This window comes from Crocodylus porosus, unplaced genomic scaffold, assembly GCF_001723895.1.
Source record: "Crocodylus porosus isolate Cpor-Errol unplaced genomic scaffold, CroPor_comp1, whole genome shotgun sequence".
NCBI classification, from domain to species: Eukaryota; Metazoa; Chordata; order Crocodylia; family Crocodylidae; genus Crocodylus; species Crocodylus porosus.
In genome coordinates, this window is record NW_017728931.1 from 133393388 (window position 1) to 133412527 (window position 19140).

At 46.8% G+C, this 19140-nt stretch overlaps 1 protein-coding gene across 4 annotated transcripts in view; it reads left to right on the forward strand.

The window, feature by feature from the left end:
* FRMD4A (FERM domain containing 4A) overlaps positions 1-19140 on the forward strand; it is a 289469-nt gene that overhangs the window by 193969 nt on the left and 76360 nt on the right. For all 4 annotated transcript variants that reach the window (XM_019543681.1, XM_019543680.1, XM_019543679.1 and 1 more), the window contains exons 5-7: positions 3744-3828; positions 9293-9349; positions 14260-14282. In XM_019543681.1, coding sequence (XP_019399226.1) covers positions 3744-3828; positions 9293-9349; positions 14260-14282 — 165 coding nt within the window. The remainder of the gene's footprint in view (positions 1-3743; positions 3829-9292; positions 9350-14259; positions 14283-19140) is intronic.

Consider the following 19140-nt stretch of genomic DNA (forward strand, 5'->3'; position numbering starts at 1 on the left):
CTTACAGTCCATTCATCCATCCTATATATCTTTAGCTTGCCTACGAAAATGCTGTGGGAGACTAGATCAAAAACCTTGCTAAAATCAAGGTATACCACATCCACTGGTCTCCCCACATCCACAGAGCCCTTTTTCTCATCATAGAAGGCAATTAGGTTGGTCAGGCATGACTTGCCCCTGGTGAATCCATGCTGAGTGTTCCTAGTAATCACCTTCTCCTTCTTGCTTAGAAATGGATTCCTTGAGGATCTGCTCCATGACTTTTCCAGGGACTGAGGTGAGGCTGACTGGTCTGTAGTTCCCTGAATCCTCCTTTTTCCCCTTCTTAAATATGGGTACTGTGTTTGCCCTCTTCTAATCATCCGGGACCTCTCCCGATCACCATGAGTTTTCAGAGATGATGGCCAGTGCTCCGTAATCACATCAGCCAACTCCCTTGGTGCCCTCAGGTGTATCCCATCTGGTCCCATGGACTTGTACCTGTCCAGCTTTTCTAAATAGTCCCTAACCTGTTCTTTCACTGCTGTTGGCTCCCCAAACTGTACTGCCAGATGCTGTAGTCTGGGAGCTGACCTTGCCTGTGAAGACGAGGTAAAAAAGGCATTGAACACGTCACCCTTTTCTGCATCCTCTGTCACTAGGTTGCCTCCCCCATTCAGTAAGAGACACACACTTTCTCTGATCTTCCTCTTGGTACTGACATACCCTTCTTGTTCCCCTTCACATCCCCTGCTAGCTGCAACTCCAAATGCATTTGGCCTTCCTGATTTCATCCCTATATGCTTGAGCGATACTCTCATACTCCTCTCTAGTTGTTTGTCCACGTTTCCACTTCCTATTTGCTTCCTTTTTGTGTTTTAGCTCATTGAAGAGTTCCCTGCTAAGCCAAGCTGGTCTTCTGCCACACTTGCTAGTCTTCCTGCCCATCAGGGTGTTTTGTTCCTGCACTCTCAATAAGGTTTCCTGAAAGTACAGCCAGCTCTCCTGGACTCCTCTCCCCATCAGACTGGCTTCCCAGGGGGTCCTGCCCATGAGTGAGTCAAAGTCTGCTTTCCTGAAGTCCAAGATCCTTACTCTGCTGCTCTCCAGCCTTCCTTTCCTCATGGTCACTGCTGCCCAACCACTACCACATTCCCCACCAATTCTTCCCTGTTTGTCAGCAGCAGGTGAAGAAGAGCATGCCCCTAACTGGATGCTCCAGCACTTGCACTAGGAAGTTGTCCCCAACACTTTACAAAAACTTCCGGGATTATAATAAATGACCTCTAATTGGTTTTATTTAAATTTTTTTGTTTCACTGAAACTTTTAGAACTGGCCTGGACCAGTTTTCTGGTGGACATGAAAGGTGTCCATCAGCTGAGATTTATGGTTCTGTGAAAATTACACTTCTGGAGGGCAGGAGTCTTATCTCCTTCCTTCATCACTGCAGGATGCTGCTTGCCCTCATCCTGTTCTTCTCTTCCCCAAAATTTATGATCTTCCGTAAACAATGCTGCTTTGTTTATTTTACAACTTATCTAAAAATCTTAAAAATATCTCTTTTATAATGAAATAACATCAAATAGTTGTGGTTACATCAAGGACTGTAAACTGAAGCTATGATATGGTATCTTTGGGTTATTTAATGTATTGTATATTTGGATTATTTAATGTTCTCTCCTTACTTTTAATAGTATCTCATTACTGGTTTATCTGGACATGTTGATGGTTTCCTTTGCTTTGCTTACGAAGCTGGTTTATTCTATGATCACTCAGAAATAGGCTTTGGGACCTTCTGCTTAGCCACACTACTGCAGCTTGGTCCCTTGAAAATAGCCAGGGCTGGCAATAAAGCCATATCTTCTCTTGCTCTCAACCCAACACCAGTAATGACAGTCAGGCAGTTAGAAATTAGCAGCCTCTGTTGCAAGAGATGTTCTCTCCCCATTTCTTTATCTGCTATCTCAATGGCTCTTCAGAAGAAACAGTGGCAGAAGTACCACCACTTTTGTCCATGAGTTCAGCAGAAAGGATACCAGATCCTTGCATTTAAAATGACGTCTTTTTTTTTCTTTACAAACTGCCCTTTTTGGACATAAGAACTGGAGCTGAACAGTGTTCTTTGGTGAATAAATTATTTGATGAAAACCACAGTTTTGGAGGAAACCGTTTGCAAATACAAGTAAAATCAAGCAAATAATTTAGGCTGGAAAAAATAAAAGGAAAAGTTTTGTGAGACCAAAATTGAAATTGGCTTGGTCCTTTTCATTTTGCCAGGGGAAAAAAACATACTGGGTTGACTGAAAAAAACTATTTGGTGCCTGGCCAGTGTAATAGCTAATCAGTCTAATAACTACTTCTGTTCTAAAAAGAGTTTATTTGACTAGGCAGTTTTGAAGGGCCTTCAGAAGAGTCATGAGATGGTTGATTTTGTTGCTACTGTTTGTGCTGCAGAGGTGCTGGGATCCTTAGTCAAGGTCAGAGCCCGGTACATAGAAGTCCCAGTCCAGATCAAAGGGGTCTTTGCAAACACAGACAAAGCCTGGGCATTTGCCCCTAAAGATCTTACCACTATAGCCCCAGCCTAGCAAATGGCTTGACCCTGGGCAGATTCTGTTGTTTGTAAGAGCCGCTCTTTGCTTTTCCCAGACCCAGACTCAGTCAAGCCAGGACTTAAGGCTTCACTGCAGTTGGACAAGCGCTGAATTATCTTTTTCTTTTAGTTCCTGATACAGAGAGCACTTCACTGGCACCTTCCATGTTCAATAGCCTCTTACAGCACGTGTTAGTATTGTAGTTCAGGCAGAGACCTATCTACCACCAAGCTGCAGCTTCAAAATCAGCCTGAAGCAAAGTGGACGGGGTACAATTCTACTTCTTTTTTACTTTCCTTGCAGTGGAAATACAAAATGTCATTTAATTATTGTTTGAACCCAGGTGATTCTCTCTTACTGTTGGAATTGTAAATGCACAGAAGGTGTTTGTGCGTGTGTAATTTCGTAGATACAATGAAATAATAACAACAATCAGCCTTCGACGTTGGTGGGATCTTGCTCTCATTGTTCTAGTGCTTTTTCACCATGCAGCAAATGAAATGCCGGATCATGTGTCTATTCAGTTCAATGGCAAAGCTGCTGTGCATTAGGTAGTAAAGGAGCAGGACTCTAAAGCACCGGAGAGTAGAAGTCTATTTATGCAAATAAAAAGAGGAATGTGAAATCCATTTGCACAGAGTAATTTTTTGTAATACATTCATACACATTTGAAGTAATAAACAAGTGCTAGAGCATTGTGGGTATTTTAAATAATAACGATTTGGCTAAACATCTTTCTGTGGTATAGTCAGGAGTCATTTCACCCTCCAGTCAAATGCAGCCGCCTGTGGGCTAGTACACAGCAGTTCCTTAATGGCAATCAGCAATGCTACAGCACAGCTTTGGGCAGAGGGTGAAAAAGAGGTGCCCCATGTGACTGGGATGTCGGGGAAGTTTACAGAGACAAAGCAAATAATCTTCTTGATAATCCTTTCAGCATGGTCAGGATATATGCTGAATCCTGTTGAATAATTGCGTCTTAAAGGACATGCACGCAGAACCACAATATAATAACAAGAAAACAAAAGAGCTGTAGTTTTCTTACAATCTGCCTGACTCCATTGGTTATACCTTTCATGGAAGGGGTGTCTAAATAAAGAGTGGTCTTTCTTTTGCTTTCCTTTGAAACCGTCTTATGTGGCTCATCCGTCTTTTCCTTTCCTTTCCAGGTTCTACATTGAAAGCATCTCTTATCTAAAAGATAATGCCACCATCGAGCTGTTTTTCCTGAATGCAAAGTCCTGCATCTACAAGGTAAGGGCCCCTTTGCATTGAAGATTGGATTAAGGGGGCGAAAAAAAGTCTGGCTCCTTCACCTGGATCAGGGATTGTCAGTCTACCCCCAGTTCGAGGGTGCTGCAGTTAGCTGGCTGCTTCCATTGCCCCAAGCAAGGGTTGTCAGCTAAAATAAATATCTATAGCAAGTCTAATGAAATGAAGGAAGCTATTCATGTCATGGTTGGGGCCTGTGGGGGGAAACAATTGTGCTATATAAATGCATCAGCGTACAAACACCAGGGAGGCAGAAGACCTGTTTAAGTTAAAAGGACAATGTTGGTTCAAGGACTAATGGATATAAATTGGCCATGAATGCTTTTAGACTGGAACCGCATTTATACACGTGCTCCAGAAGTGAGGGAGAAAGGGGGGAAGCTTTAATTAGAATGGCTCTGAGACCCATTCAAATTAAAGTCCCTGGAGTTTCTCATGTATCAGCATCCCCGTGCTTAAAAATGTAAAAATGGCGGCGGGGGCACTTTATCTAAAGCTTCTCAAATGAGCTTTAGATAATGTGCCTCCACTGCCATTTTTAAGTGCAGGGACACTGATACACGAAATGCTGGAGGCTGCTGTAGTGCAGTAATTGCCACGCTCCAGCAGACTCGTTTAATTGAGACTGCTCCGATGTGCTGGAATTACAGCGTGTCGGAGCAGCCTCATTGCTCGTGTATAGGTGCCTGAAATGACTAATCATCATGGAGGCTGTGGAACAGCCTTTGTGGAGGAGCACCAGGAGCTTAAAAATGTAACTATTCCTAAGATGGAGTTTGCTAAATCAATTAATAGGTTTGTAGGACTTGATCGGTTGCCTGCAGAAATAAGAGATGAGACACCATGGTCCAGGAGTTCCCTTCCTGTCCCTACAACCAACCGTCCATCACTGTACCCAGCTCTTTGCAAAGTTCGTTCTTTTAAGTTTGGTCCATCCATTGCTGTATCTGCCCTAAACCAGAAGTTGAAGGATTGATTCTCCTGTTCTTATGGGGAAGCAGTTAGAAATAAGTCCTAGAGTCATAGGGAAGTAAGCCTAGAAGGGACCTCCAGAGGTCATCTAGTCCAGCCCCCTGAATGAGACAAGATCATCCCTATACAAACCATCCTATACAAATCCATTATGTAACCTATTAGCAAAACTACAGAGTCAACACTGACACCACCACAAGACATAATACCATAACCTACCACAAGTAAAGAAGGGGAACCACGGTGACCAACGTCCTTTGAAATCAGCGTCATAACACCAGCGTGAGAAGACACTCATGCTTTGAGGTCAGAGAAGTCTCTTAGAGGGGGCAGTGGGTCAATGGTGCATCTCTCCTGCTTGGCTGCCATATGTCTGTCCTGGGCACTGTCTTCCCTGTGGTGTCCCCTGTGGGCTGAGCTGCCTGTCCCACAGTGCCCTGACAGACGTGAGAGGGCGAGCATCTCAAAATGCTCTATGCCGATGAATTAGCTCTGGGGAGACAACAGTTATATTCAATATACAGATAGGAACCGGGGTACAGAGGGAGTGAGTGGCTTGCCCAAGGCTTCACAGGATGCCTGTGGCAGACCAGATCTACCTCATTTTCCTCAGTGCAGGCCATCAGATATGGACAGTGTTTGCAATCACTGCTCAGACACTGACTTTTTTCTGTAGCTCTGGCCAAGCTGTTTAGACCCAGGTCCCATATGGAATTTAGGAGCCTAGCTCCTAGTGAAGTCCATTGGCATTAGGCACTTGACTTTAAAGATATGGGACTTCCCTCCTAACATCAGTAAAACAGGGATCAGACCTGCCTTCCATCTCATCGAGCTTGTTCTTACAGCACAGCCATAGCTGTTGCCTCTGAGTGCCTCTTATGAGGATATCCTGCCTCCAATGCCTCTGTCTTTGAAGTGCTTTGCTGATGCTGCTGTTTCAGTTATGGGGCAGGGGGCCATGTAAATCTAAACAAACAAAAAAATGAACCAAGAGACAATATTTTTAAAGTCCTTCCATCCAGGAGACATTTCCACTCCCTCAGCAACCTCCCGACTTTTCCTCTCCCCTTTCATTTTTTAACCACATCTGAGTGCCTGCTTTCCACAGACCCCCAAGATCCCACCTTGAAAGTAAATGAAATCAAAGCACAAAGCTGACAGGAGGGGGCTTGCAACTTCCAAAAAAGTGGCCGTCATCTAGCGTTTTAGGAAGCAAGGCTTCTGTTCATTTACAGAATAAAAAGTGTGGAATCACGGCAAATCAGTTGCTTGCAAATGCAGGGGGCTGGGTCAATGGCCAGGCGCTCTTTTCTAGTCCTATGTTCCTACCGCTCCCAGATAACGGACTTCAGGTAGTGAGAGGGCTAGATCAGCAGAGGGCACCCTTGTCACTGAACTGAACATCAGGACCTGTTTCCCGAGCTGTTGGCTGGGGGCGGAGAGATGAACCCCTCCTTTGGGCCAGTGCACAGGGCAGCTTGTTTGTGCCAAAAGCTCCTCTGGCCTGTGGCCTTCTGAGAAACACCAGCCTGTTGTCACGAGTTACCTTAAACAAAAGTGTCCCATGGGCATAGCTCTGAGTACAGACGTGTTCACCCATTGTAAGTGCTGCTGAGGGGAGTGACACAGTCGTTTTCCCCTGTCTATACTTGCAAGTCACTGTGCAATAGGGACAGGAGTGGGGGAGACCCCAGGATCAGGTTCGAGTCATCTGAGATGTTAACCCAGAGCCCCAGTGTACCACATCCTGGCAGAAGGGTAGATCCCTGAGCCTACAGATTCCCAGGGATCTGTGCAGACCTTGGGAGATCAAGATCACCCACGCCAAGACCCTTTTCCTCCATGTGGCCCCTGAAATGCTTGCACACGCGCTCACCCCTGACACCTGCTGCAGCTGGGCTGCCTTGGGACCTCTCGCTGGACCTGCCAAGCCCTCCTGCAAACCTCCCTGCCAGGTGGGTCCTGGTGGGTGGTTCGAGTCTGGGAATCCAACAGAGGCTTCTTGCAGCTGGAAAACTGGGTGTCCACCCCAGCACTTCCCTGGCAAAGTGACTCCTAGTGACTCACCTCCCATCTGTCAGTGAGGAAGCAGCCGGTGAGTGGGATTATGACTGATTCACAAACAAGTGCATTGTGCTTGTCCCAGCAAGCAATTTGCTCAGTAAGCGATATTAGCCAGCACCAAGATGATCTGAAGCTCTGGGCCTTGCCCTGCTCCGGCGTCTCAGCCATGCACAATCAGAGCACTGTTCTTCCATGTCTCCTGGCTTCAGCAGGGATAAGGCACAGGCAAGGACACCACTGAACCTGGTCCAGCAGTGTCTTTGCCCAGCTCTGCTCTACAGCAAGGTTGCCATTACAAACGCTTACTCAGCCCACTGCCTGACTTTGGGAACGCTGCCAGGAAAAGCTGAGGCCGCTGTTCTTTTTTTGGAGGAGGCTTTAATAAAAGAAAGTGGGGGGAAAAAAAGACTCAGAAAAGCTGGGTTGGCCTATTTTCATCTGGCCTCTTCTGCAAACATTACTTTGCACAATCCAATGCGCTGTCATCCTGGTGCAAAAATAGCCCAGTCAGATTTGGACTCTCCCACTCAGGTCCTGCCTAGTCTCACTTCTTGCCTCCGTCAGGGCTTGCTTGGTTTTAACATATGCACTGCACTTGCGAGCTGCAGCCCAGAAAGCCAGGTGCTCTGTTTAAATGTAGGAGGGGGGAGGACAGTACAAAGGGCCTGCCAATATGTGAAGGATCTCTCCACAGCAAAAGAGGGGCCAGTGATGATGCTTAGACAGTGTGTGGCCCCCCACTGAAGTGGGCTTTTTTGGTAAGAACTGAACTGAGGCCCCAGCAGACTGCACTTTCCCACTCGGTCTCTGCATGGAGTTCCTGTCGGCTTATTCCCCCGCAGCTACCATGCAGCTATACTTCACTGGACAAGGGGCCCAGCCATACTCCTCCCAGAGACAGCACAGTTGGGTATAAGTCAGAAGGGCCCATGAGCCCTCTGGAAAGCACTCATCTCTTTGTGATCAAGTCGAAAGTCTACCACTGTCATTAAGACACAGCAGGCTCACATCAAAGGAGGGTTGTGGTCAGCAGTATGTCTGGCCACCTTGGACTCCCAGTCTGAAGGACCAGCCACTCACAGCTGCTCCAGCTGGAGACACGAGGGTAAAGAGAGGCCCGAGTCATGCTTTTGGGACCATAACAAGACTCCTTGACTGTTCTGTCATCATGCCACAGGTGTATGTGCAGTGGTCCTCTATAAATAATGCACAATAACAGTAAACTCCTATTGGTCAAAAGTCTTGACTTAGCCTGAAGGCTTTCTTAGTCATCCAGCCATCACCACTGATGCCCCTGGAAAACTGGTGCTATGGAAAGCGTGTATCTTTTCTTTATGGTTCTCCGAAGTGGGGTGGGAGACATGGGTACTCTCCCCCTTCTGCATTAGCTGCACTTTTGGTGGTTGTAGGAGCGAACACACATCGTTGTGGGCTCCCAGGCACCACAGGTCTCCTTGCCTTCTCTCAAGGCTCCCCAGCTGCCCTTCCTGTGAGGTTTAGATGTCATCATCTGGCACTTTCTTTGTGTTGATTTAACTTATACCACAATTGTGTTCCCCTGATACGTGTCATTCCCCCAGTCCCCATGCATCATTAGCAGACTCGGCCCAATTAAATTAGGTGGTTAAGCAACAGCTGAGCACAGGGAAAATGAGGGAAGCTTCTGTATTGCAGCCTTGGTCTCATTAGAAGGTAACCTCGGTGGGTTGTTAGAGAGGAGCTGAGGTCGATAGCTCTTTTTAAAAGCTGGCACTGAGAAAGAAACAGGCAATGCCATATCACCTGGGTCATGGTCTCTATTTTACCCTTATTTGCCAGGAGCAGAGGCAGCACAGTTATTATGGCTCATGAACTGAGGTGTGCCCCTTACCTGCATGGGCACATCAGGTGACACCAGTGTCTCCAGTTGAACCAGCTGTGAGTGCCTGGTCATTCAGGCTGGGAGTCCAAGGTGTTACTGGCCACATCACTCCCTTGTGTGCCGTTGGCTATATCATCATGGCTCCTTAAAGTTAGGACTTCAGTCCTGGTTCTGTGTTTCTTTCCAAATGCAGTAAAACAATAGATTAAATTCTGAAAAACCTGCAGGAAACATCCAAATCTCCATAGGGGTGATCTGTACAAGGGCCCAGTCCATGTGACTGCCTCTCACAACAAGCCCCTACATCCCTCTTCTGGCTGAGTTCATAAGTCATGCTTCATTTACCAGGGCAGCACCCTGCATATTTTGTTTCCTCCACATCACAACGAGCACATTCGGCTTCTGGGAGTACTGGGAACCCTTTCAAGTCAGACCAGAGGAGAAGGCAGGAACTGCTCACTTCGCTGTGCTGTGACAAGGAAGAGATGCAGGTTCTTCCCAAGGGCGCTGAAATGTTAGTGAACTCTCCTTTTTTTATTTTTGCTTCAGGAGCTCATTGAGGTAGACAGCGAAGTGGTGTTTGAATTGGCTGCATACATCTTGCAGGTAGGCAACAATTTCTCATTCTTCCTACATGGGCTAGATCTGTTATTAAGCATTTGACAATAATGCCTACAGGACTTACACCAGCTGGACAGGAAGGCAGCAGAGTGGGGATTATTTTGCCAAACCAGGGGGGAAAAGCCAGGACCCTTTCATGCTGGATTGTAACCTTGCAGCCCCGGCTGAGGACAGGGCACCGCGTGGCAGTGCTGCTCCAGGAAGGGGACAGGAACCAGATTGTGACTCAGAATCTGGTTCCTGCTTCCCCTCTGCACCAGGGCTGTGGAAGTGATCTGGACTAGCCCTTTAGCTGGCACCAGTTACATCCCCTACTGCAGTGGTCTCCAAACTTTTTTGATCGCGCACCCCTATCAGTAAAAAATTTTTGAGCACACCCCCTCAATATATGTATATTTATACTTGTGCACCCCTATCAGTAAAAAATTTTTGAGCACGCACCTACAATATATGTATTTATATTCACGCACCCCCATCAGTAAAAAATTTTTGAGCACGTGCCCCCAATATAAGTATATTAATAGAAATAGAAGTTCTAATATTTTCTTCCTGCACCCCAATGGATCGTCTTGCGCACCCCCTAGGGTGCATGCACCCCACTTTGGAGACCAGTGCCCCACTGTATCCCCTGTAGCTGTGCTGACTGGCACTTTGGAGCAGGCTGGAACCGACCATGCCAAGTCACACCTGGAGTTGCCTATCAGGACAGGAGGGAAAAGAAGAGCATCCCCTGCCCCCTCGCCCCCCTTGCAGACTGATGGGGTAGTATTCTGCACCAAGCAGTCCACACACCAGTACAAGGGAGCCTTCATGCCCCATCAGGCCTGAGGTGTGTGAAGGGTCACAGTTGAGCCCTTATTAATTTGCATCCATGAAACCTACCTAGCAGTACTTGGCACTTCCATTTTTAGCACTGTCCACTTCTGGCTTCCACATGGCATTACGCATTCACAAATTAAGAGCCACAGCAACATTGGGTGAGGCCCCAGTAACCAACTGTTTGCATTCACTTCGCACCGACATCTATGACTATACACTGTGCAGGACACTGGATTGTGAAGCATCATATCTGGAGCTAAGGAAACTGTTTAGCACTGAAGTGGTGGGATGAGAACTTCATAGGCCAAATCCCGACCTGGTGAGCACCGTTCCAAAGGCACAGCTGTACCTGTTTACACCAGATTTGAAGTTGACCCCATGTTTTACTAAAACCTGCTCTCTCCAGTCAGGCACTGATATAAGTACTGTGGCGATACTGCCATGCTTCAAGGTGAGTTCTGGTACACATGTCTCCGGTGACACGCTCCCTGCAAACAGATCTCAAAACCTGAGTTGGAAAGCAGCTGAAGCACAAAGGAAGGAATACAGGACAAATAATCAATAGTGCAAAGTTTGCAGTTCACTACAGGCAACCAAAGTGAATCTGCTTAGAACAGTGGTGCTCAGCCTTTTGGCCCCACGGCCCGGATGAGGGCTGTAGGGCTGGTCCATGGGCAAGATTGGACCCCATGCCCCAGGAGCAGGCCCCAGGGTCCCATGCTGCTGTGAGCACTGGATCTAGCTCAAGAGCTTCCCACAGACCCATAGAAAGTATCATGGGCGAGATGACACAGTATCAGGGACCAGCCCATGGGGCAGGGCTTAACCACCCCTGATTTAGACGGGCATGGAGGGGGGGAGGTCCTCTTTTTTTGTGTCCTCTTTTTTTTCCTTGTGACAAAGTGGGTTTTTTGTTTTGTTTTGTTTTGTTTCAAGCAATGATTGTCATGGGAGAAGAGCAAAGATAATTGTCAGCTGACTCTTTTTTCCCCTCTTGTCAGTAGTTTTTAGTCTTTTCCCAGTCAACCGTGAGTCTACAATCCTAAAGGATCCATGTGGAACAGCTAAGCCATTTCATCAGAAGGTGTTAATAAATAGACATTGCACTTCTATAGGGCTTTTCATCGTACAGAAGCAATTAGTGCAAAGGGGTTTCAACCTTCATTATATAACAGGAGAGAGAGAGAGAGAGAACAATTAAAAGCACATTGCAATAATTGCATATTGGCCTGCGGGGTGAATACACATCAAACAGTAAACTCATTGTAGAAATTAGCAGTAGTGATATTAACCTATTGCCTGTACATCCTAATGAATACCTGAAGCAATCAGTGACATATATATGCAAGCCAAAGTCAAATAGGCCACTGTAACCCCTGATTGCTGTGGTCTTAACTCTTGACCATCTCAGACAAACACAGTGAGCACATCTACATGAGATGTTTACTGTACAGTTGCCTAATTAACTGTGCAGTAAATGTCTCAGCATCTGCAGGTTTGCCCCTATTAGGGCGCACAAAACTAATAAACTCAGCAGCAAGGTAGGACTTGTAAATACAAGCCCTACCCTGTTGCAGATTTTTTGCATGAGCAGCAGCACACGTGTAGACACTGAGCCAGCTGGCTGGGGCACAAGGGTGCTTCAGTGTGGAGGCTGCTTGCCGGCTAGCCCTGCACTGAAGCACCCTTGTGCCCCAGCCACCCCCTCCATAGCACATTGGGCCTGGCTGGAGCAGCCCCAGGCTGGCAGGCTGACCCCCAGGCCTCCTGCCACCTGGGGCTACTGAAACCCAGCTCAATGTGCTGTGGTTCGGGTACCTCTGTAAACAGTGCACCCAGGAACTTTCTGGGAACAATGAACTGCAAAGCAGTGAGCTCCACAGTAAATTGCTGTGTGTTAATGGCTTGTGTAGATGTGCCCAGGATGGCATACATATTGAGGCAGTAGTTTCATAGATTTCATAGACATTAGGGCTGGAAGGGACCTCATAAGATCATCGGGTCCAGCCCCCTGCCCAAGGGGCAGGAAGTCAGCTAGGGTCAAAGGATCCCAGCATGATAAGCATCCAAAGGTTTCTTTAAAGTGTCCGGAGTAGGTGCTTGCACCACCTCTGGAGGCAGTCTATTCTAGGCCTTGGGGGTTTGACAGTAAAGCACTTCTGCCTTATGTCCAGACTAAAATGGTCTTGCAGGAATTTGTGACCATTGGACCTTGTCATCCCTTGGGGCGCTCTGGTGAACAGGCGTTCCCTCAGATCCTGATGCACACCCCTTACGTACTTATAGGTTGCCACCAAGTCACCCCTGAGCTTGCGCTTCTCCAGGCTGAAGAGTCCCATAGCTCGCAGCCGTTTTTCATCAGACCTGTTCTCTTGCCCTCTGATCAAGTGTTTGGCTCTCCTCTGGACTCTCTCAAGCTTCTCCACGTCCTTCCTGAATTGTGGTGCCCAGAACCGGATGCAGTACTAGCTGGGGTATCGCATTGATGGCTCATATTCATCTTGTGGTCAGTCATGACCCCCAAGTCTCTTTTGGCTGTGATGCTAGTGAATGTAGCACTGCCAAACCTATAAGTGTGGTCTGGGGTTTTTCCCCCCCCCCCCGAGGTGGAGCACCTTGCATTTCTCCATATTGAGTGCCATCAGGTTTTCATCTGCCTGCCTTGCAAGCCTGTCAAGGTCGGCCTGGATCACCAACCAGGTATCCTCAAATGTGGGCACTCTTCCCCAAAGTTTGGTGTTGTCAGCAAACTTGGCCAGCCCACTTCTGACACCAGAGCCCAGGTCATTTATAAAGACACTGAAGAGGACAGGTCCGAGAACAGAGCCTTGGGGGACACCACTGGTCACTGAGCGCCACCTTCACTCGGTTCCATCTCTGGGTCCGACCTCAGAGCCAGTTCCCCAGCCCTTGGACTGTAATGTAGTCGAGGCCATAGTTGCCCAATTTTTTCCAGGAAGACATCATGGGACACCAGGTCAAAGGCTTTTTTTAAGTCCAAATATATGATATCAACCTCTTCCCTTTTGTCCAGGTGATACATCAGGAATGAGATTGGTCAGGCAAGACCTACCCACAACAAACCCGTGCTGGCTGTCCCTTAGGATGTTGCCTTCTATTAGCCTGTCAAGAACGGTTTCTTTGATCCTTTTTTCCAAGATCTTCTCAGGGATTGAGATCAAACTGATGGGCCTGTAGTTTCCCAGATCTTCTTTCCTCCCTTTCTTGAAGATAGGCACCACATTGGCCCTCTTCCAATCTTCACGTACTTTGCCCAAGAGCCACGGTTCTCAGATATCCCTGCCAGTGGCCAGGATAGTGCTAGCTGGAAGTATGCCTTAATGAAATCAGTCGAGACAGATCCTTCCTTTCCTCTGTGTAGCCAGGTATAATTATTACAACCCCGGTGAGAGGCTGCACAGCAAAGTGGATACGTTATCACCCAAGCGCATGCAGTACCCACACTGTAGCTTGTAGCCCCAGCTGAGTCTATAGCCGGGTAGCTCAAGATTAAAACACCACCGTGCTTAGACTATAAGGTTTTGTGTGTGGACATAAGGCAAATTAGGAACGACACTGGATTAAGAAGCTCCAGCACTGACCAGATGCAAGTTAGTTTACAGTGTATATATTACAAACACTTAGGTCAAAAGGACAGAAATGTGAGGAGAACACTGCATCCATCAGGAAGTAGAGGCAGGAATGCAAAATCCGTCCTCAGGCTGGAATCAAGTGTCAAGGGGTTTTCAATGACCTTAAATCACTTAGACTGTAGGCATCTTCTAGCACTGCATGACCCTAACACGGTGCTGATGGCCTGGTGTAGCACACAGTGGAAAGAGCACGCTGGCTAATTCACTAGCACCTATGATAGGACAGGGGAGTCTGCTCGAGTTCTAGCCCCGTTGAATATTCTCTGCTGTAATATGTACAGCACCCCGACTTCATTTAAAGGTCTGCTACTGAAAATACCAGTGAACTCCATTAGGAAATGCTTGAACCTTGAACATCAAAGATTGCACATTGATTTACATGTGTGGATTTTAATGATAAATATTTTTCCCATCATTTTGCAGGAAGCGAAAGGAGACTTCTCAAGGTGAGCTGGTTTGCAGTTCTTTCTGTGGCATGATTTGTTCTAAAAATGGAGTCAACTGCGTGCACTAGAGGAGCAATGTGGCTCCACTTATAACTGCACAGCAATGGGAATACTTCATGGGGTCGCTAGCCTAGACATGATGTTTCCTGAACTCATTTATCCCCCAGATACAGACTTTGACTGGACCCCATATGGAAAACAGCATTGTTTGTGATTACATTGTTCCTGCATGTCTTGATGTGCTTGTGAAGTTCAGGAAATGGAGTAGTATGCAGAAGGAAATTACTAAGGAAATGACTCGACAATCACTGTTGTAATAACACACATCCAACAAGAGGTGATGTTAAAAATCTGTCACTGGCTGGCCTTCCGGTTTGAACTCAGGCCCAGGTTTTTCAGAGGCGGGCTTTGAGCTTGGGTGCTACGGTTTGGTGGCACCTCAAGTTTTGACAGCCCTTGAACCTGGCATTGAGGAATGTTATATTGTTCAAGGGAGTGGCAAGGCTAGCTAGCTCCATTAATGGACCATACAACATTTTAAAGTCAGCAGGGTAGATCAGAGATAGATCAGTGGAGACCTACGGTCATTATCATGTGAGGTCCATGTAGAGTTCATGGGTGTCCTCACTCTGATACTCAGTAGGAGCAGGCCTGTGTTAAAAATGCACATGTAACATGTGTTACTTTAGTTAAACCTGGGCCAGATTTAACTGGAGAACCACCATCTCCCTTGCAGTTAGTCCAAGACGGTAAACCAGTGAATGGATAGGTAAGCGGGCCGATCTGTCTTTTCAGCTCCTTGTGATGGTCCCTCTAGTCAAGGTTGAGGTTCGCTGGTGCATGATACAGGGAATCTCTCGGGTGCCATAGAAGGTAATGAATACACAGAAGACCAGATAGAAGACTCCCTTCTCCAGGTCTGGGAGTGTAGGGTTTTAACCAACACTGAAATGTAATTATGGTTTAACAGTAACAAATGTCCCGTGCAGATATCTGGAAGGTGGTGATGTTGCAAGGTTACATTCAATAAAAGGAAGCTCTGGTTCTTTCCTATTATTTTTCCGTGCCCAAACTGACTTGCAAAAAAACCCTGACATGTTTGGGGCAAAGAGACACAAGCCCAATCTTGCTTTGTTTCTTAACCATTCAGAGTAGCTTCGTTATCAGCCAGGCTGGTTAGCTGAGTGCCCCTGAGAAATATTCAGCTGTTTGCGCATGCAGGCTGGTTTATAACACAATGCTAAGTCCAGCAAAGCAGTTAAAACAACCTTTACCAATGCAGTCAAACCACGAGATAATACACACCTTCCATAATGTGCGTTTTATGGCTGCTGCCTTTCAAGGTCCCGTAGATCAACTTGGACATAAAATATATGGACAGGGGAGGCCTGAATAAAGTTAAGGAAAGGGGAGAGTAGACAGATCATTCAAGGGTAGACAGGGCTAGATGGTTCAGGGGTCCAGAGTTATAATTAACATGGGAAAGTTTGGTATGAGCTTTGCAGGTGGGTTTTGACATCCTAAAAAATGCCAGCACAAGTACCACAAATAGTTTTTCCCATGTTAGAGTGGAAGAAGCAATTAATAATAGTACTCAGAGTTTATATAGATAGCACTTGTCACCTGTCAATCTGTTCCAGGGGAGAGCAATCCCTTTATCCCTATTTTATAGGTAGGAAACACAAGGCACTGAGAGGTGAAGCAATTTGCCTAAAATCATCCAGCAGGCCAGGGCTGGAAGTAGGACGTAGGACTCCTGATCCAGTGCTCTGTCCACCAGGCCATGCTTCCCTAAGGTGCACCCATTGCAGTTAGCTAATGATGGTCTTCGCTGCTTGACAATTTCTGAATGTCCATGGGATTATGATCCTCCCAGATCTTCCTACCATTATAACTGGCAGCTTCAATGACACTTTCAGAGTATAGCATGTGTCTACATAGCACCATACAGCACAGCATCACGTAAAGATAACCTGAGCTAGCTCCAGAATGAGAAGCAATATAGCTCTTTCAGCATGGCTTTCTGCTTGGGGTAATTAGCTCTGCCCTGCTCATTAGCCCAGGCTATGTCATGTTGACAGGGCTGTACTGGTCCTGGACCGGAGCTAGCATGTGGGTATGGCATTGCATTGTGCTTATAGACCTATTTATACCTGCCTTATGGTCTTAGAGACTAACCCACATGCTCTCTGAGGCATGTAGCAAGGTGCAGGGACAGGACTGGAGAAGTTTGCAGTTCTTGCTGCCCTCGCTCTGTCTGTTCCATGGTGAGATGTTTTTCAGTCCATCACCTTTCCTGAGCACTTGGCATTTACTAAAGAGGGTCTCCATATTGAGTGCAGTCCCACTGCATTGAAGTCAGCTTCCTCTCCTAAGGGGCAGCCAAACTCTAGCAGTTTTGATTTCTCCAGCAAAATATTAGAGATAAATACAGCATGGTGCTAGCAAGACTAACTTCATATACAGACAATAGGAGTTGCACCGTTTTATGCCAGGATCGAAGTCGGCTGCTACTATCCAGTGTTCAAGGCTTATCATTGCTAAAAAGCTGTTCCTTCTAGTATTTGCTGTTCTCTGAAGCAGAGAAGCTTTGCAGTTGCTTTCTGTCTTTGCTGCTGTGATGTGATGATTATAAATTGTGTGTGAGAGCATACATTTTGTTAAGGCTGCACTTTTGAACTTGTACTTGATTCAAGTTTGTTTCTGCAGCAAAAAGAAACCTCAGCGGCACATGTTTGGAGTCCAGGCAAAAGTTGTCAGCAGATGCATTGTGTAAAAACACAGTGCCAGATTTACAGCCCGGGGAGACTGTTGGTCTCTAGCTCCAGTGCAGCCCAGTGCCTGAGCACCTGCTTAGCTCTAAGGCTGAGCGCTTTCCCCTTGGAGTGCTTGTTGCAGAACTGCTGCCTCTGCCGAATGTAAGTGTGGGCTCACGTCACCTGGGGCATTCGTTACTGCCACGTGGCATCAGCACATCGCAGTAACAAGCAGGTGACCTCAAAACATCACTGCACCATCTCAACAAGGTGTCGAGGGGCCATTGGTTCTGCAAGTGATTTGGGGTTTGTCAAACGTACTTGCAGGGTGGGTTCAAGTCATAAAAATCAGTGCTGATCTTAGAAAATACAGGTGGCATCTTTCTGCCCTTCTAACTGCATCAATCAACAGATCTCCCAGGCTGGATGTTTCTACCCCAGCTCATGGGGAAAACGACTTGTCATGTGTTTGGCATGAATAGTCGCCTTCATTGTACGCTTCCTGTTGCTTCCAAACTAAGGAACAGAGCCATTTCAAGCATATGTTCTTACATTTAGTTAGGGAAGATCTTGCTTTGAGCAAGCAGTTGGACGAGATGACCTCCTGAGGTCCCTTCCAGTCTTTCTTTTTAGGGCTAGGGACAGACAATCAAAAAGCCTGATCCCAAATCGATTCAGTCTTTGCAGGTTAGTCTAACCTGGCTAGGCTAAACCAGTTTATAACCATACAGACATCCCCTCTGGACTGAGAAAATGCAGGCACATACCTGCAGCAGCTCAGGCTAGAAGCTGGGAGGCACTAGAGCACTGGCGACATGTAAGGAGTGCACACGGGTGCACGTGCACCCCCTGAGCGTGGCAGTGCACCCCCTACAAAAAGGTGCAGCCAACTTACAATGGTAAGGATATCCTCTTCACCTGCCTAGCCCTTACCTGTCCCTGTCAATGGGCAAAGTTGAAGTGCATTTCTGTCCCTCAAACTCACTTCTGCTCGGAGTCTTTGGGCATTTAAACCTGTTCCAATGCGCTGGAAATCCAGCGTGTCAGAGCAGAGTCAATGAACCGAGTCTGCTGGAACATGTAAGTTGATGCAGTCTGGCAACCTTGTGTCACGTGTATCAGAGGCCCAGCGCACCTCCGCTCTGAGAAAATGGTGGCTTTGTACGCTGAACTAAAACATGCTCTATGTGCTTTAGTTCAAAGCGCACCACTGCCATCTTCTCAGCACGTGGACGCACTGCGCCACTGATGCATGTGATGTGTTGGCGCTTCTAATTTGTGCATCTCTAATTAAAAGCGCCCGGTGCCATATTGGGAGCACACTTAAAAATGACTTTAGAGTTCAAGCTCTACTTGGCTGTGCACTTCACCTTTGCTTATGGGATGGTAACACACAGCCATACACATCAAGTATGAATCCTACCTGCAAGCACATAAGAAACCCCGTGGGGCTCATGGGGTGTTTGGGACAGCTAGACTAAAACAGCGTAACCCAACGTTTGATGTCAGTGGCCTGCCCCAAACCACTGCCTTCCAAGCAGAGCTGCACAGCCATTACCAGGACCCTTGAAGTCAATAGAAACTTTGCTGTATAATTTCCCTGAATGGTTCCTCATATGGAATTATCCCTGCTACTCTTTGCTGGGTTTCAAGGATTTTCTAATGCCCTCACCTCAATTTTGGGAGAATAATTGGTGATGTATCACTCAGTGAAGTTTAAAAATAAAAAGACACTAGCATTTTTATTAGAGGAAATTGCTTTTCCCCTTTCTTTCAGAGAGCACCCAAAGAATTTGGTTGTTGGACTGAAATAAGGATTAATTTAAGCAGGGACTTGCACAGAAGCCTGTAGGAATCAGGTGCCCCGGGATCCGGTCATCTTCAGTGGGAGTGGGACACTTAAGACTTGATCCTCTTGAGGTCTGTTCCAGCTCTATTTTATTATGATCTTTCAGGTCTTGGAGTCAGAGGCAAAACTTTCATGATGCAGAATGAGGTCCCTAATTCTTTCAGCCTGCTTGCATTGTCCCAGCCTTCACTTGTATAGGCTGCTTCTCATCCAGAGCCTCTAAGGCAGGGGCGGGCAGTTATTTCGGGCAGAG